Below are 19413 nucleotides of genomic sequence, written 5' to 3'. Positions count from 1 at the left end.
AGCGATATTCGCATTTAGTGTTATCAAAGGACAACTTTTCAGTCATGTTGACAAGTTTTGAGTGGTTAGTGTTTTGAGGACTTCTTTTTTCCTCCTGAGACCTTCTAGTGTAGATTTGATACATTCTTGCAAACTGAGTACAACAGGCAATGTACACTGACAGAGACATGTTGAGTATAAAGTAAGAGTTTTGTTATTTTCCATGGACAAGTGGATTTCAAATCAGCAGCCAGTATGGTTTGCATATGACATGCAGCTAAGCTGTGGTGTTTGTTGGCAGAGAGTAGTGGGTACAATGGAACTCAAGGCCGTCACCGATGAGGAGGAGGAACACTCTGTCTGACCTTCAGCTTCATCTGTTACCACTGAACAAAGACTGTACCTCTCTGTGAGTGCCTTTGTGTGTGTTTCTATGAGTTTGTGTCCATTTCTTAGAGCCTGTGTGCTCACTTAAGTGTGTCTGTCTGTGTGTGTTCATGAAGGTTCAACAATCCCAGCAGCTCAGGTGGTTACAAGTGAAGGACAGAGCCTTACAACTAAACAAAATCTATTCTATTATTTTACTATATTATATTCTTGGGGAAACATTCTGCCCTTGGCTTTCTGAATGTGCAAGGTTATTATCTCGTTTAACTGGATTATTATCTCATAAGGTTTTTTTTAGAATTATTATTAAAAATGCCTCAAAATCTGAGATCATCTTTTTGTTAATAGAAAAATAGAGTGGTTTTTTTCCACATGTGAGTGCATTACCCTGCTTTACTGAGTATCTCAATACCATGATGATGCCACCTTATATTGATTCTTTGGACAATCATATAATATTTGCTGATATCAGAAAGGTATAAAAAAAATATATATATATATAAATAAAATATGATTTTTAATTCTATTAATCTGAGCAGCCTGCAACAATGTGAGACAAAATCATTAAATATCCTCAGTCTTTTTCTTGGATGCTTGCCATTATCTGCCTTGGGCTAGGCTGCTGGCACTGTTTAAATCTTTAGGAAGGAGGTGTGCTTTGATGAATATGGGAACTAAGACAAGCCATGGGAATTAAGGGGGTCCTAAACGTGACAGTACAAATCAATATTTTTAATTTGCATCAAAAATATTGAAAAGTTTATCTCTGAATCGATTGATTAAGATCAATGTATCATTGTACTCCTATGCAATACCATCATCAGTAGCCTGCTAATCAATGTGGTACCAGGAGATGAAATAAGTTAACTTTTCATTGTAAAAACAACTAATTACCTGCGCAGCTTTATCTAGTAACATTATGGCTTATTGGAAACTTGGATGCATAAGATCGTCAGCCTTTTTGTAATATTAATGTAGTTATTATTTATGTATGTTTTGGATGTTTCATTTTATTGATAATGATAAACAGTATATTTATTTTGTTGGCTTGTTGGTAGTATCAAGTTGCATCGTCATCAGTTGCACGAGCTAGCTCACGATAATAAATAGAAATATTTCCCTCTCACTTGTAACTATGATTACTACTAACTCTGGAGAACAAGTTTTTTTTAAAGGTATTCATATATGAATAAAGCAAAGTCATAACTACATTGCCTTGAATTTAGATATGACTTTTTATGTCATTGTAGATTTATCATGTCAAATTAACCATAGAAAAATTCAAAGACAGCCAATTTAATTCGCCTTTAAATGAATACAGAAAGGCAGCAAATCTTGATGAATGAATCAACCTCCAAATTATCGACTCACAAATTGATTTAACAATTTATCTTCTTTCAGTGCCCCAATATATCCTCTAAGTCGTTCTCACGAGCACTGTTTGTTCGTGGAGAGTGTATATTTCTCCTCAGGTTTGTATATATTTCAGTAAATGCTCATGAAAGCACTGGCAAATTGAAATATATGTGATTATGTACATGCATGCATTTTGCATTCCCACAGGCACGCTGCCTGCACAAATACCCAGACCACAGCTGTATAAACAGATCAGTCCACTATCGCACATTAGCTCCATCAGCTGCAGGACAGCAGCATACATCAGCCAGGCTGCTGGTGCAGTCTGTTAGCACCATGAAGGGAGGAAAATATTGTGGGGAGCTTGTAATGGCTGCTGCGGTGGGTGGGGGTAATTATGGCTGAGCCTTCGGGCCCTGACAGTCCTCTCTGTGCCCACCCGGGGAGTGCTGTGCCTGGGTAACGGCGTCTCCGAGCCTGCCTGTCAGTGTCTGGTAGGCTCGGCAGACGATCAGCCAGCCTCCCAGCTAACAGAAACCTTTAGCTGCAGATGCCACGCAGTGTGGTGCTGCTGTTGCTCTCACCGGGAGGAGAGGGTATTTGGGGAAGGCAGATGTGCAAATGAGGAACATGCCAATAACACACGAATAAGAACTAGCAGATTTGCACGGGAATGCAGGAGTTACAAAGAAGAACACAGGAATTACAAAGAAATGTTATATCTTATATCTTTATTCCCTTCTATCTGACAATTTTAAATATATTGCATTTAGCTGGTTCTAACTCTACTTTGAGGCTATATCTAATTTAAAAACTAAATTCAAACCAAAGACTACATATTTGCAGACTGAGCTTATTCATTCTGAAATCTGAAACTATAGAGCTCTTAAAAGCTAGTGTGTTGGCCTTAACTTCAGACTTTTCTTTTGGCAAACTCCTGTTTCCAAATCAAGGATGACTCAACCAAGAGTCAGTGTTTTCATCGTAAGCAACCGGTTCAGCTTTTACTTTTACCGATTTAGCTTTGTCTTACTTGATTTACTATTCATTTATTTATTCATTTGATGGCTATAATTACTTTAAGTTCTTAACACAAAATATGAAAACATATTTTATGATGTATCATTTTATGATAAGCTACCCAACAGTTTATAAGAAATTAAAACAAGCCCCACCTTAACCAGCTACAGTATTAAAGGAATATATCACCCACATAATGAACACTTGTTAATCAGTTAGTCATGCTGTGTTATTTTGAATTTGTCAAGAAAACTTAAAAATGTATGTGTTTGGGGGGTAATGTGCAAAAGACTTGTTAAATGAGACTTGAATTACACTGCATCAGTTGTGTAAGAGTTTGTAAACTGATGTTTTTGATACAATTTTGCTGTTAAACAGGGCCCCCAGTCAATCAATAAATCAATATGATATCACTTTTTTCTGTGGAGGCATTGATACATACAAGATAACACAACATGCCTAATTTATCACGGTATCCTCATCAAACAATTTGTATGAAATCCTATGAATTAGCGCCCAAGAATGATGTTACATCCTTAACGTACAGTTTAAGCTGACATAAACTTACAGAGGGTAGGTTTAGGCATCTAAAGTTACTATGGTTAGGTTAAAGAAAAGAAATGACTCAAAGTTCACACTGTTACAAATGCATCTCCTAGGCAAAGTCCCAGGGGAAAGTCAAGATTTTTTGTGACACATTCACCACCCCAATCCTCCTTATGAGACTGCTCAGGACCTGTTCATTGTTTACTCCTGTCAGAGCATTGGTCATGTGATTGCAGTCTCTGAAAATGTGTGGGATATGTGCAAATTTGAGTGCATTACTTTTTGTGGGAAAACATACAAACAGATTGTGAGAACAGCCTAACTATATTTATAAATGTTCATTTTGTGGGTGAAGTATTCCTTTAAAGTGATGAACACATTAATGCATCACTAACTGCCAAATGAGCACTTTTACTTCTGTACTTTAGGTATATTTTGATGTTGATACTTTGTATTTTTAGTTGAGTGAGAGTTCAAATAGCCGGCCATTCACTTTTAATGGTATTTCTACACTGAGCATTGCTACTTATGTTAATTAAGTTCAATGTCTGAAAAGTCTCCGACTGCATTCAATTCAGTATTGATCAAACTGAATTTAGTGGTTCAAGATGAATATTCAACAATGCGTTTGTTTGAACAGGCTCAGCGGGACGTTCGGTGTAACAGCAGCATTCACATAATATAGTAGATAAGCTAACGACTCTAATGACAGGTCACAAATGTGCAAAAAAATTTTGCCAATGCTAGATATCAAAGAGAAGTTAGATATGGTATCTTATTAAGTTGCTGTGAGCAGTAAATTCACCACTTCCAAGCACAAGGTCTCTCCTCTCTCCTCCCCTGTGCTGCTGCGTGCATGTCAGCACCTCTATGTATCAAAGAGAAGTGAGAAAGTCAAAGCACTCACTCTGCAGCAAAATCTGAGGACCAAAATGCCCCTAGAAGTACACTGCACAGAAAAAAAGAACTACTTAACTTCAAGCAATCTCAGTCAACTAAGGGGCAGCTTTAAGCTTACACTTTAAAGGGGTAGCCCTAGAAAACTCCTTCTAGTACTGAAGTACTGCAAGAAGTAACAAGAGCTAAGCAAACTGTTGATGGTCAATAAACTGTCTGTTCAATCATAGTGTCTCATTTCTATTTATATATGTGGTAAATGCGGAAGATGCAACATGTAGGTGTGGAGTTGTTGGAGGATGTCTTTCACAGAGCTGGCGCACACACACACACACACGCACACACACACACACACACACACACACACACACACACACACACACACACACACACACACACACACACACACACTTTCTCATCATTTGGTGATACTGTTTATGTTAACAAGTGATTGGACAACACCAGCCATCTACTATCATACCAAGATGCCACTAGCTAATCAGGCGTGAGACACAGTTAATAAGACAGGCCATTTCAGAGCATGGGGCCATTTGCTCAGTGATGTGTACAGACAAACAGTGTTGCTGTGTGTCGTCCAGTCTAAATTACAGCTCAGTATTCAGGACATTAGTCTGAGCCTACAGGTGCATATTACCAGGCTTGATGTGGTTGTCATTACACACCACGGCACCTTGTGTGCTACAGCAGAGCCTCTCGGGAGTGCATTTTGTCCGCGAAAACAAGAGGCCCAGACTGTTGCGGGATATTGAAATTCTGGGCTTTCATTTTCCTGCCTCCCCTTTTTTTTCTGGATGACCTCAACTGTACCTAACAGTCCATTTAGCGCCTGGGGAAAACAGAAGAGGTGGTGTGAGCCTTGTATGCCAGCTGTCTGTAGTGCCACGCTGTTTGCCAGAAAGCCCAGCGGGTGTCCACAGCCCCCGTAAGCAGCCTGCCGGTCTGCTGAAGTGTAGCTGGGAGAACAATATGTGCTATAAGCACAGCACAGAGGAGTCCTGATCAGGTATAAGGCAGGCTTGGCTAAGCACAGCGATGCTATGAAGCTGTAGTGACAAACTTGGATAACAAGGAGGACATGCTTTCCTTTTTTTCCCCACTGTGCTTCAGAAGACTATTTGCAGCATTTCAAATGAGGTACATCAATGTTTATTTTGCTATTGATTTCTAATAAAGCAACGGGGCCATTGCTAAGCACTCTGTCAGCCTCAAACAGCCTCTTTTCTGCACTTTAAAATAGCCGTATGGATTTGGGAGGAAAATCAAGACTGAAGAAAATCATGAATGGAGCATCTTTGAAGTCGCTCGTTGAGACAACAAGTGTTCAAGCCTCAACAACAAAATAGGTTGTTTTCATTTCCATAAGTAGGGAACTCAAGTTACATAACTTGAGTCATCTTGAGTCAAAAATTTGAGGACTTAAGTCTTGTTTGATGAGCACTGATAAAAGACCTACTTGGTATTTATGACTTGAGGATTGACTTTGAACTGAGACAGATGACTTAAAAGAACTTTTTTCAGTTAAATATTTTCATTTTTCTAGATATTGATTCGTTTTTTTTTTTTGGAAACATGATTGGGAATTTCTTGTGCAATGTCCACTAACCTGGCCATTGACTAGGATGTGGCAAAGCAGGAGATGCAAAAGCAACCAACAGCTATAATGCTGGGGGCTATAGTACAAAAACAACAAAATTTGTATTTAAAGTTTATGTTGTCGATGACAGCAGCATGCAAGGTCTGCAGCTGAAAAGTCTGACACAAAGTTCACCCAGAAATCACCATTCACATTTGGTAGGGGAGGGGATGCAGATGTCATAGTCACATGCTTTTAATGCCAAAACATCTGCCACAGCCTCCCTATAAAGCATTCCAACTGCTTAAGTTAAAGTCTTTCTCAGATCAAAAATACAACAAATTCTCATACAATGGTTCTTATATCTACCAAAAATGCACATACAACGGTTCATATGAGATCTCACAAATTAGCACCCCATGACTAATGTTGTGTACTTAACTAGTTACGAAGGTTAGGTGTAGGCAAGTAAAGTTACTTTGATTAGGTTAAATAACTTAAACTAAGTTAAATAACACAAACTTCACTTGGTTTTGTATGGTTCTAAGCACCTGTCATGTGGGTCAAAGTCCTGTGTTTGTTTGACCCAAACAACACCCCAACCTTCCACCTTATACAGACTTTCAGTCTTGATGCAACTTCTTTCTTTACTCCCATCAGCACGCTGGTCATATGATCACAGCCTTAATGATAACTTTAGTTATACATAAATTACTGGTTCATAATTACATGAGTTTTATATAAACTATGTTGCATTACTTTTTGTAGATTTTTGTACGCACAGTACATGAGAACAGCATGAAAAATGTGTTGCAAGACGGTGTTAACATAGCTACAAAATTAATAATTGGAAAAGTACTTCACCAATACTCTTTCCAAACATAAACACTTTAAATGTGTTTGATGACCTAATAAACACAAACAGGACTAAAAACATACATGACCTCTATGGCAGAGGAAAAAACTGTTCATTTCTGTTGGCAAGCAAACTGTCTTCCACAACCAGGTAGCCCACACACTATGAGTGACACCTGGGACATATCCCAGCATGCATCTGGCCCTTAGGGCCCCCGCGGTGAGCTGCCATTACCATATCAAAGGCCATTTGCTGTGTCTCGACCAGAGAGAAAAAGAAGAGCCAGCACTTCAACAGCCTCTCGATTCAATTTTTCACATGGAGCCATTTGAATATCTATGGAAGGAGATGCAGATGGATGCATGAGTGTATGAACACAAACACACACACACGCACACACACATAGATGTATACACACTCAGGTGTACTCTCACGCTCACACATGCAGGTAATACTCTGTGTATGTATACAGGCTCGCACGCCTACCATTGTTCTGATCTTCTATGATTTATTTTCCTCTTTGTGATGAAAATTACAGGTAGAACAGGGCACTGTGGTGAACAGACAACCTTGATCCAGTGTGTGAGTCTGTGTGTGTCTGCTTCATGAATATTCTCTTTCAAATCCTGCACTGTTTTCAGGCACCTGGGCCGGCAGCACACAACAATAGTGTGTCATTACGAGGGATGCTATCACTCTGCTCTCCTCCAACCACAGAAACCAAAGATAGGAATATATTCTCAGTAAAATCATTGTGTAAGCTGTTCTTTGTTGTTGGGTGGGTGGAGCAGGACATAAGGTTTTACCTGACAAAATCTGAAATGAGGAGGAACTCTAAAACCCCAGATTATCTGTTGTGGATATGGATTATGTGGAGATTACATTCCTCCACCGTGCATTGGATAATGTGACAAAAGCACAAATTGGACAGGCGGTTTTTATCACTTTGTTGCATGAAAAGATTAGCTAACAGTAATGTTTCAACAAGTTAAACAGTATGAGTTAAGGCTGAGATTAAATGCAACTAGAGCAGCATTGGGATTGGGCAGTTGAAGCATCTGATGTAAGATACTGTAGTCATGGATACAATATGGTCATATAGCACCATTTTCAAAACTATTTGCATCTTTCCAGTAAATAGACAGCACTGTTTTATGAAAAGCAGCAGTCAAATACTTAAAGGGTTTGATCATCAACCATCCTACTACAATGCAACAGATAGACACGAAAAGATCCCAAAATAATGCAACAAAATAGGCCCCATCAGTATGGTTAACCTTGATTCAGTTTAAGCACCTAAAACAACATGGTTAAGGTTAGTCAAGAATCTTACAAATGCTAACTCTTATTAGAAGACAGAGCATAATTTGTTAATATCCTGTGTCCTGATACCAGACGTAACAGTGTGTAAATGAGTATTCCAAAAATTTAGCAATGTACTTTCAGTATTTTGGGGGACTTAAAAGGTTCAAAAAGTTGCAGTTTAAACTGAGAAATTGCGATTCTGGCTGTTGTATGACAATGTTAGACCCTCCCTGTACAGTAACCACTTACATTTTCCAAATTTGGAGCCCTAAGTTTGTTACTCCTTTTGTAAAAATGTTTTAACCTCCAAGCAGCAAGAGCTGATGAGTTCACTCAGAGAAATCAGCTGCTGTAATTTTGAAAACTTGAATCAATCTGAAGCAACAAGCAAATCTGAGCCTGTGTAAATGTGAGTTTTCATGCCTGCCTGCCTGTATTCTTGTGTATTGAGTGTGTTAAGTGGTGATGGAAAGGGCCATCTACTATTGTTTTTTTCTTTTTGTTTCATTAGCTCCTTCCCTCCTCCCTGCCTCCCTCTATTTGTGAAATCGCTCTCTCAGACGGACAGATTGGAAGCGCCTTGATTTGCGGTGAACAAAACGAGCTGGCTGGGGTGGAGGGGGATTAGTGCCACTCCAGGACAATTATAATCTGGTTGCTGCCACGGCAACCTTATCTCCTACCTCCTTCCCAACACACACACACGTTCTCTTAATTGGACGCAAGTCTCAGTGTGGAAACAACAGTGCCGAGTTCTCTGCGGTCCTCGATGAGGCCTTGTTCAATCGTGAAGCCGCGTGAGGTAACAGCGGTCAGACTGGAGGAAAATGGAGAGAGCCTGAACTCATTAAACGAGCAGCAGCGTGCCGTACGAACCTTTATATAACTACTTAAATGAGGATGTTTGAGATTTTAATGAAGGCTTGTAATCCATCAAAGCCACTGAACAGTCATTGTGTGAGCAATGAAATTTACAAAAAGCATGTTTATCTCCTGATCCAACAGTCTGGGCCAGAGATGAAATGTGAATCATTTTGTGTCATTGGAGTATAAACTCAGAACTCTGGTTCTCCTATTAAAAAGCCTATGGTATTTTCCCATTGGATTTTGGATCATTGCAGAAAATAAGCTCTGTGGTAAACAAACGTTAATGATACTTATACTTTTTGTTCAGCAAGATAATCTTCACAAATGAACACCGTTTTCAGGATTTTTGAAGCCTAAATATAACCGCCAGAAGTAAAAAGGTATTGCTGGACTAAAACAAACTACACTCGGGTCGTGTCCTCACCACAACGAGGCTGTAAAGCCATGTTTGGCGTGGTTCTGGGTGATAACAATGTGCAGTCTAATTTAGCCACTTGATAGCAAACAAATAAAAGCTTCAATGTTTGTGAGTGGGGTATTTACTGACTAAGTTTATGCAACAGAACAAAATGTTAAAGTCTCTTCAGCTTGTGCTAACTACAGGCCTTATTTAAGGCTTCTAAACCAAAAACCCATTGACGCAGGAACAGCAGGTGCTGGAACACTAACAGACCTGAGGGTTTTAGGACTCATTACTGGTGTTCTCTGTTTATCAAACAGCTTAAGTTACTTTTCATAGTACAGTTTTTCATCCCCTTGCTCCCCTTGTTCAGTGAAAACCTTGTTTCTCAAAATGTGGTGATTTTAAATGTTTGTGATAGACTAAAGGAACTGTTCCTTTATGTGTTGAGAATATTCCACTACCTCTTAAGCTTAATGAAATATTTCAAAACCCCTCTTAGATTGTTTGAAACAGGTCTGTTTTTCTAAAGTCATAAAACGATATACATGGTTTTCAAAGGACATATGATAATCTTATAGACTATGATGTATTGCTGAAGATTAAACTACACAACAGTATATAAAGGAGTAATTAAAAAAATAAAAATAAAAATTAGCACCTTAAACATCTACAAAAGTTTAATTTACTATAGATGAGCATTTTCACAATGTGGTATCAGTACTTTTCCTGAAGTGAAAATCTGAATAATTCTTCCACCACTTTATATCAATAGTATTAAATGACTGTTAAAACCTTTTCAAAACTAAAACTCCAGTGATTCTTAAACCAAGAGTATCTCTTCGACAAGTTTGGACTAAAACTGTTTTCAGATATCCTGCTAACAAACTGACATGTACCGGCTCTCGTATTCATTCAAGTGTTGCCTTTATTTTGTAAATTGCCTGCACTAAGAGTTAGAAAAGTAGATATTTCCTCAAAACACATGGCATCAATATGCTTACTGAAGCTTCAGTGCATTTGCTGTCCTGAATTCCAAAGAACAAAAAAGCAGCCATGTGACCAGGTGAATTACTGCCTCAATTTCTCAGAAACCCCGATACATGAGGAATTTGGAAGTGTGGTCACGAATCATGAATTACCTGCGAAGAATGAACAGCAGGAGATGTGCTGATTCACTCGCAGACAATTGGACTGGACACGAAGGCTGCTGAGGGACAACGCTTTGGCTGCTGAAGGGACTGAACCTGGGAGACACTGGTTCCTTATTCTATCAACAGTACTGACATGATGGTTTATACTCAAAGGGAAAAAAACCTTGAAATGAATCTAAATTAAACACAACTAGAATGTAAAAGTGATGCCATCAGGATGTCAGTGAGCCTTTTGAAGACTGCCGTTACTTTACTTTGAAGGATATTGAGGGCCTGTTAAGTTTTCTAGCATCTTTTCGGCTTACTGATAAGGAACGGTTAAGTTTTCCAACAGGTATTTACAATGTGATAACAGCATTCTGCAGGAGTAGCCTCCTAACCAATATCAGTAATGCTAATAACCACTATAACGTCTAATTAATAGAGTGCTAACATTTGAACCAAGTGGTTTATTGAGGGTAATGGGTTTTCACCAAAGTATTAGTACCAAGTACCTAGTATTTTCAATTAAGTGTCAGTTCCTCGACATTTTTGTGTCTGCCTGCAATTCTCAACAGGGATGGTTTCTCAGACATTTTAAGCTACTTTGTTTCTCTTTCGTTTTTCCATTTTACAATGAAGTGTCAAGAGGGTGAAAAGATTACAAGAGACAGAAATAAAATAAATGGACTGAGCCACTTATTGTGCAGTGATTTAAGTCACTGCTTGTAACTGTGCTTAGGTACATACTCCAACATATTCTTTCTGTGTAAATCCTGCTCACCCATTGCACTTCACATGCTGAATTGTCAGGTGCATAAACTTTTACGGCCCCACAATAATTTATCTGCTGTTTCACTGATCGACTGTTTTGTCTTTATTGGTTTTACTGCCATGCTAGTCTTCCCTCTTACTTGTGCCGTTGCAACTACCCACCAGGGATCAATACATTTTCATGATATCTTCATTTAAAACAGGCACATGCATATGTGCAGGCATCAATGAGAATTTCTCTGCCTGCCAAAAAAAGCCAACGCTCAGACCTGCAGGCCTGTTCAAAAAGCCCTCACAGAGTCGAGCTGGAAAACACGTCAGCGGGAAAACAAATCACCTCCCTTGCACTGTTGAGGAACTAACTTTTTTTTTGTAGTTTCAAGCCGTCAGCTGTGATGTAGTATGCTAATATTCTTATTTTACAGTGTATGATAAAACTATAATAAACACTGTATGGGGTGATGATGGATGTTTTGTTGCAGGTTGTGACTCTCTTGCTATTCCTCTGTCTGGCAGCCTGTGATGGAGGGGTTTTCTCTGCTTCTCCCCCTCTCTCTCTCCCTTACAACAGAGCTTCGATTGGCCATAATTGGCTGCTGTTTGCAGTTAGGTATTGATCACCTCTATAGACCTCCATTCCACCCCTCCGCCTCCACCTTCCCAACCTCTCTCTCCCCCTATTCTCCTGAACCCCCCACCCCGCCCGCCCCCATTTTCCAACCGTTTCTCTCCCAGACCTCGCTGCTGCCACTTTGATAAGCATGGTGAATGGCGTGCCGTCATCGGTGCAGACTAACTCTTGAATCAATAGGCGAGTGCAGACGCTCAGCAGTCTATTTATCGCAGAGATGGTGGAGAATAGCAATGCTAAGAGATGAAAACCAAGAGGGAGAAAGGCTGAGAGAAGAGGCGAGAGGTGGGAGGGAGGGAGAAAGTGCCAAAAATCAGAAATGTTGTTGAGATTCTTTTTTCCTGAAATGCTGCTTACTTAAAGTATACATTTAAAAGAACGGAAAAGAGTCGAACGACATTTGGTTCCTCAGAATGTAAAAGAAAGTGTATTTTAGATTTTACTAACATTGTATCTTTCTAAACATAATTAAAATGACAATTGATAGAAATCAACAAAGATGCATAGGTTTTTTTGTTTGTTTTTGAAAGCTTGAATGGCACTATAATTTTTTTTTTCTGTGCTAGGCTTCATATTTGGACATGGACACACATGAACATACTTTTTGTGTACTTTTGGTATGCTGCTACTTCAAATTGATTGGAATGGGTTCCGTTAATCCAATGAAGGAACATATGAAAGCTTAGAATGATATTCAAAAGAATACGGTGTTTGTCCTGTTTCAGCCATAGAATGTACGTTGCTGCCATGATGTCATCGATTTGTGGACTGCCATTTTGAAGCCTCGCGTTCTCCATGTTGGCTGTCGCTGTTTTGATTTTGGCCATAATAAAATGTAAATGGTTGGGTGGCATAAAAACTGGGGCTGTCAGTATTAATGCCTTAATCGCGAGGCCATTAGGGCCTTTTTTTGCATTATTCACTGGTTAATCACTGTCTTTAAGGGGCTGTGCCAGGCTGAGTTTTAAAGCTAGAGTGATGATACTGGTATGGAACTAGAAGATCTGAGGAATCCAGTGGTACCATGTCATGCTATCTTCTCAAGCAAGGGGCTTAATATTGCTCCAAAGTTAGACTAAATTTTGGCGATGGAAAAACAGCATAGCCATTTTGCAGGGGTCCCTTGACCTCTGACCTCTAGATATTGAAATGAAAATGGGTTCTGTGGGTACCCATGAGTGTCCTCTTTACAGACATGCCCACTTTATGCTAGACCCATGCTGTCTCTTTCTGTCATTTGATTCCTAACCAAAACAATTTGATAAGTGTTGCTTTACCTTGTCAATATGAACTTCAAAACTGTTTTGAAATGTAAAATAATGAAACTGAACATGATTACAAAATGTGATTAATCATAATTTTAACAAACTGTTTGGCAGCTCTAATAAAAAATCATTCCCTGCACAGTTTTTATTAATGTTGAAATAAGCTATCGAGACCAAAACCTTTTTTTTGTATCAGGCTGTTAGCAGGCTGTTCATGTCTGTTGTGAAGTTAGTCATTTTAACATGTGGGTCTCTGGGTTGGGTCAGCCTCAAGTGGCCATTCGATGTATTGCAGTTTTTGGCAATGCATTGGCTTCACTTTTAAGCCTCGGATGTTGCCGCCAGGTTTCAACATGACAATGCCACTGTGCACAATGCCAAAAAGCTCCAAAAAGAAATAATTTTCTGAGTTTATTGTGGAAACATTTCACTGGTCTACATAGAGCTCTGACTTCAACTCTGCCCAACACTTTTATGATGAACTGGAACACAGGCTGAGAGCCAGACCTCATCACCCAACATCAGTGTTAGACCTCTCTGACTGAATGGAAGCAAATCCCTTCAGCCAGTTTCCCGAAGTGTAGAGGCTGCTATCCAGTAGCATTAGATTAATGCCCATGATAAGGGCTGTCCACATACTTTTGGCCCTTTTGTGTAGGGTGAATCTGTGTCAAGTTATAATTTGTACGTTTCATTTAAAAGTAGAGATGCACGATAACATCTGTATCGGCAGATATTGGCTTTAAAATGAAGAATAGGAATCAGCCAACATAATGATTTCTGCCTATATCACAAATAGATATATTTTTTATTATTAAAAAGGTGGACATGTACAAAAACATCAACCCTACATTTTTTATTTTAGTCTGCATAATGAATGAATATTACATACACTGAAAAGCACTATATTGCTACAGAGACCTGATGATCACTAAAATTAGGTGGGGAAAAAAGGGGATATAATGATACCAGTAACGGCCAAATAAGTTGTTTTTATATCGGCATATCGGATATTGGCAAAAAATCGTGCATCCCTATTTAAACGTGAAAAGAAACGTGTACTCACATCAGTGACCCCGGCCTCCAGGATCTTGACCTTGGCCTCTTTCTCCAAAGCCTCTTTCTGCTGAACTACAGGAAGAGAGGGAACAAAAAATAAAGGAGCTGATAAATGTCAAACAGATTTATTTACGATACAGATTATAATTTTTCCAGCCTGAGTGTGTTGAAACAAACAGCCTCACAAAAAAAGGTTTCTCAAACTAAATATGCCAAACAATAATTTGCACAAACCAAAACTTTCCACCACAACAGATATATTACAGAACTCTCACTCTTCATACAGTTTAAACAGGATAAACTTTTAAAAATTGATTAATCCCTGGTGCCCACAGTAGTGTAGTATGCATCCATGTGTGTACGGACGCTGCTATTAATCAAAGGTACAAACTCCACTGAAGCAGCTTTTAAACCGCGCTCGACTGATTCACAGAAAATCTATAACCTCCGTCTTCATCCTAAACTTTAAACACACATAATACAATATATACTGCAGAGCCAGAATCACACGAGTGTAAAACACAACCTTTAAACAGAGAAACTCACAATGACTAAACACATCCCGAGTATACAATGTTCTACCATCATGGGGTTAAAGGGACAGTTGGCAGGTGTAGTTTGCTCAAAAGAAAATAGTTCCTTCATGAAACTGCTCATAACAAGGTCTGTAGATTATTTTGAGTAACACGGCTATGATTTCTGGAAAGTGACATTGCTGTTGAGTTTTTAAATGTATTTTTTTGTGCTTTGAGCACCACAAGCCGAGTGCCATCTAGTCCCATTATATTCAAGAGAAGGCAGACACTTTTACAGCTAATATATCCAACACTGCAACTCACACCAAAACATTCTGGATTGATATAAAGCACGACAAGCGAGAGAAAAAGATGTATTTTTTAATTTTGGGTGATCTGTCCCTTTAAAAAGACAAATATATCTAAAAATGCACAGGTTTTGTTAAACTGGGTACGACTGGGTACATACTGTATTTTTAAATCATTTCCTATTTCATGAAAAAAAATCAGATAGTTACCTGCTAACATTTTTTTTTTTAGGTTGAACTGTCCCTTTAAGAGGCATAGCTCAGCCGTTTTTACTTTTTTTTTTTTTTTTAAATATTCACATTATCATTAGATTCTTCAATACATTACTGTCTTCATTCCACATTAAAGCAGCTTAGCACTTCAGAGGCCTCAAGAGGCAGCAGGAGAGTCTTAATCTTGTTGATTTATAACTTAACGTGTAGAGAAGATTTTTCATCAGTGACCACACCGCCATAAAGATGTTTCGTCTGATGTATTTACAGATGCCTTTACTTTTAGTTATTTTAAATCAATCACAGTCTCAGTTTTTTTCTCCAGTTTGTGATGTGCTGAGAGGGCAGAAGGTCAAAATCATATCGTACAGTTGGTGAGTGGTCATATTGGCTGAGTTGGATTTATACACTTTCATGAAGCTTTGGTGAAAATCCTCTTTTCTCTCTTCACATATTTCTAAATTCACCTCACTACAACTATCCTTTAAACTGATGTCAGAGTTTAGCTTTGACTGAAATTTGGATTTTAGTGGAAGGTGGTGATGTCATTGAGGTTATCACGAGTGCTTCCCAGACACCAACGTTTGCTGAATTAGGCCAACAACACCTCCACAGGCTCGGCAATAAATTCTGCCGCTCCAGAACCAAATGAGCTATTACTGTAGCATATCTTCACTTTATGAAATATGAATTCTTAGCCTGACCTGCCGCCAGGCAAATATTACAACAAATTTCCACGCAAATAGAATTAAACCCTGCACAAAGCTCTCTTTTTTTCATCGCCTTACAGGGGGAACAAATGGAGAGCTACAATTGAAATTCACGGCAGAGCACATATTAAAGCCAGAACAAAATGTTATGAGGGAAAAAAAAAGAAAGGATACATAATTACATTCACTTTACTTTGCATCTGAATACACCGGTGTGGAGACAGAGAGCGAGTCTCCTTTGTTGACACACCAGGCAGATGAAGGATATGCAAATAGCGGGCCTTGACTCAACCGTAGTCCTCTAAATTCAGCTTTTATAATCAGTCTTTCAATCTGTCGGAGCATGATTCTCTAGTGTTGCCATGAGTTGTGTAACCACAGACCTTGACCTTAAACTCCATTGTCTAAATGAGTCGCTCTTTACAGTAAAAACCACATCATTGACCTATGGACCAATAAATACTCTGTTAGCACTTATATCGCTCTCATACCTAAAAATAACACTTCAAGTACAGACAGTAAAGTGTTCCACGTTTTGGTAACTGATTGGTGCCTTTAAGTGCATCACATGATGGAAGGTATTCATAAAGTATGAAATATACTCATCTAGGTTACATCTACTGTAATAAAACCACTGCGAATTGTTTCTAATGCAGAAGCGGTAGACTGTTTGGCGTCCAGGCACCAGACAGAGACGTATGAACACCTTGTCGGCGGTAGCCAAGCGGGCCGACATGTCTTAATAACACTGTCAGCAGGTAGCGAGTGCAGGCTGAGCTCCCTTCAGTGAGAAATAGAAGCTGAAGTGGCTGAATTGGTTTGTCAGTGTCGCCTCTTCTTGTGCTCACTGAGGAGCATCTAAATGGACTTCTGGTTCAGTGTTACACATGTCTGATGGAGACGTCGGGTGCTCCTTGTTTGGGTTCTGTCGTCTCAGGTGTTTTCCATCACTTGTCAGTTGTTGTGACATCGCTAAATGGGTAGTGGTCAGAGGTGCAGTATGCGTGGATGGTTCAGGCCACAGAGAGCAGTGCAGCTGTTGGATGTGATAACCTGTTGATTTACTTTTGGTAGCTGCATTAATTCATTGTCTGTTACTTGCGAGAACACCACTTCTTGCAGTTTTTAAACCCTTTGAAACCTGAGAAAATTGGCCTGGTGTCTTTCAAAAACATGGGGAGAAGTCAAGAAGCAACTTAAGTCATGGCCCAAAAAAAGAGCAAAAATTTGTGAAAAAGTTACAAGAAGATAAGCAAAAATGTCCTAAAAGTGCTGACAAAATGCATAAGTATTTATTTTACTACATTACCTTTTTAAAATAATAGATAGCTTTTTTGGATATTTTCCCTATTTTTGAATTGTTTTCTAATAATTCTCCCCTCTTTATAAAACATTTTTTAATATATTGTTTTTTGTCACCTTTTACTTATTTCTTACAATTTGTAGGAAATTTCTTTCCAAGTTGGTCAGTTACTTTCCCCCCAGCTTTTGAAAAGAAATCAAACCAATCTGCTCAGGTTTACAAGGGTTAAATAGCTTGTGAAAGGTGTCTAAACGCAGCACAAGAAACCCAAAGTTGATCCAGGTTTCAAAGGGTTAAAGACTGTAGCCACATGACTCTGGGTCCAGACCTTTGAATTAGCCCACTCCACTGAGTTGATTCATTAGTCTGGCAACATGACAAGAAACAGTGGTTTCTCGGTTAAAAAGCAATCAATCCAAAGAGCGCCTTGACTGCTGTCAAACAGCGGTATGCCAAAACCGAGGAGTTGTAATGCTGCATTCTATTTAGCTCAGAAGTCAGACGATTGAACTGGGAATGACATCATATCCATGTTGATCACTTTTCAGTAAAAACAGTTTGAAAAACAAGGTGCTGTTAGGAATACCAGTTCAAGCCAGGTTAGCATTGTTCTTCCAATTTTCTGATTTGGAAATTCAACTTGTCTCTTAATATCGTATAGGTAGTTTGTTTTAACCCAACTCTACTCTTAAAACCCAAGCAAAACCAGTATGTTGGCATGGCTACGCATCAGTGTGGGCCTTAAATGGCGTTAGACTCTGACAGACACATCGGTCATTTACCCCTCCCACATGGAAATTGGTTTAAGTTGTTGCAATTTCAGACTCAAGATGGAAACAGACTGTAATGAGTTGACAGTTCTGTCTGATATAAAGTAAACATGACTGTTCCTCGCTGCACTTTCTCCTGGTTACTTGAGGTTAACGCCACCTTCTCGTTTTGCTTACTTCTATTTGATTTAGTATTAAATAAAGCTAATTATGCCTACTGAAATGAAAAAAAAAACACAAGAATAAGACTCTTTATTGGCACACAGAGAAGATATATTTCACCTCATTGAACATGAATCAAAGCTGGCGTAGAAGTAACCCAGCGATTTAGATGGACACTTGCTGGTGATTTTACTTTGCCCTTAAGGCTTGGTTACATTAGAGAAAAAGTTTGTGCGACATGTTCTGGAATAATGAAAAGTACTGACTGAACAGTGTCACTCGAGGATGGAGTTCAAAGTCGGCCGTCAGTGAGAGGTTGGAGATGAGACATTGTTTAAATGTGAAGGTAACAGCACATATTTTCAGACAGTCTCTTCTGGAAGACACTCATAGTGTTGCATTCGGTTGTTCAGATGACAGAAATATTTGTGCCAAGAATGAAGAAAAGAGTTAGAGAGAGAAGTTCAAACCCTGGCTCTTTTCTCACCTCCACACAGCTGGCCAATCATGGCGTGAAGTGGGTGTGAATGTTGGATCGTCGGCTTTTGAAAGTTACCAAAATGGTCGGACACAGACCCTCTTAATGCAATATCAGAGAGCTGTGGGAGGGAGGGGGTTTTAGAGGCTTTTCGATGATCCGACCAGTACTCCTGAGTGAGTATACTGGCCCCTTTAGCATGGTCTCTAGCAGTCAGTGGCTACAGGGAGCCTTTTAGACTGAGATTTTCCAACATGGTGGTAAATACTGTCACAATAAATAATTCAAAGCAGTATAACAGAAAAATCTGGAACTAGCCATTTCAGTATTGTATGTGCCTCATGAGGCAAAAGACAAAACTCTGTAAATCTGGCAAATTGATCTGACTTAAAATAATCTTGGAAACTCATTGCCTTGAAAAGTAAAGTTAATATAACAAATAATCTTAATTCATGTTTACTTTATATCTAAGTGTTAAGTTTACAACAAATTTAGCTGTAACTACCTAAGTTTGTAAAGTTGCTGCAGCTTAAAAATGTGTGATTACCTTGCTCTTTCCAAGTGTTAGCAACTTCACTAAACAAAGTTAGTCTGACTTAACATGATCGTCACAAAGATGATTTTGATGAAATTAAGAGATCTGTGAGTTCTGTTTTCCTAATATAAATACAAATATAATGGACGATTTTGCAACAGGCAGAATACAGACACAGTAAACTTTGTTTACTGAAGTTGCTAAAACTTTGAAAGATTGGTTTAATTAAACTTGTCATTTTTAAGTTGTAACTACTTCACAAAATTAAGTAAAAATAACTTAAATTTAAGTAAACTTAACAATTGGATATAAAGGGAAAAGAAATTAAAAGTAATAGTTATTTTTACTCT

The 19413-nt window shown here is 38.8% G+C and overlaps 1 protein-coding gene across 2 annotated transcripts in view; it reads right to left on the bottom strand.

Annotated features, from left to right (window-relative positions):
* The window catches only part of slco5a1b (solute carrier organic anion transporter family member 5A1b), a 259950-nt gene that overhangs the window by 106227 nt on the left and 134310 nt on the right, over nucleotides 1–19413 (bottom strand). For both annotated transcript variants that reach the window (XM_042498012.2, XM_042498014.2), the window contains exon 12: nucleotides 14077–14141. In XM_042498012.2, coding sequence (XP_042353946.2) covers nucleotides 14077–14141 — 65 coding nt within the window. The remainder of the gene's footprint in view (nucleotides 1–14076; nucleotides 14142–19413) is intronic.

This window comes from Plectropomus leopardus, chromosome 12, assembly GCF_026936395.1.
Source record: "Plectropomus leopardus strain MGB_pleo_1.0 chromosome 12, ASM2693639v1, whole genome shotgun sequence".
Lineage (NCBI taxonomy): Eukaryota > Metazoa > Chordata > Actinopteri > Perciformes > Serranidae > Plectropomus > Plectropomus leopardus.
The sequence above is the reverse complement of the archived record's forward strand: the minus strand, read 5'-3'. Positions and strand labels throughout refer to the sequence as shown.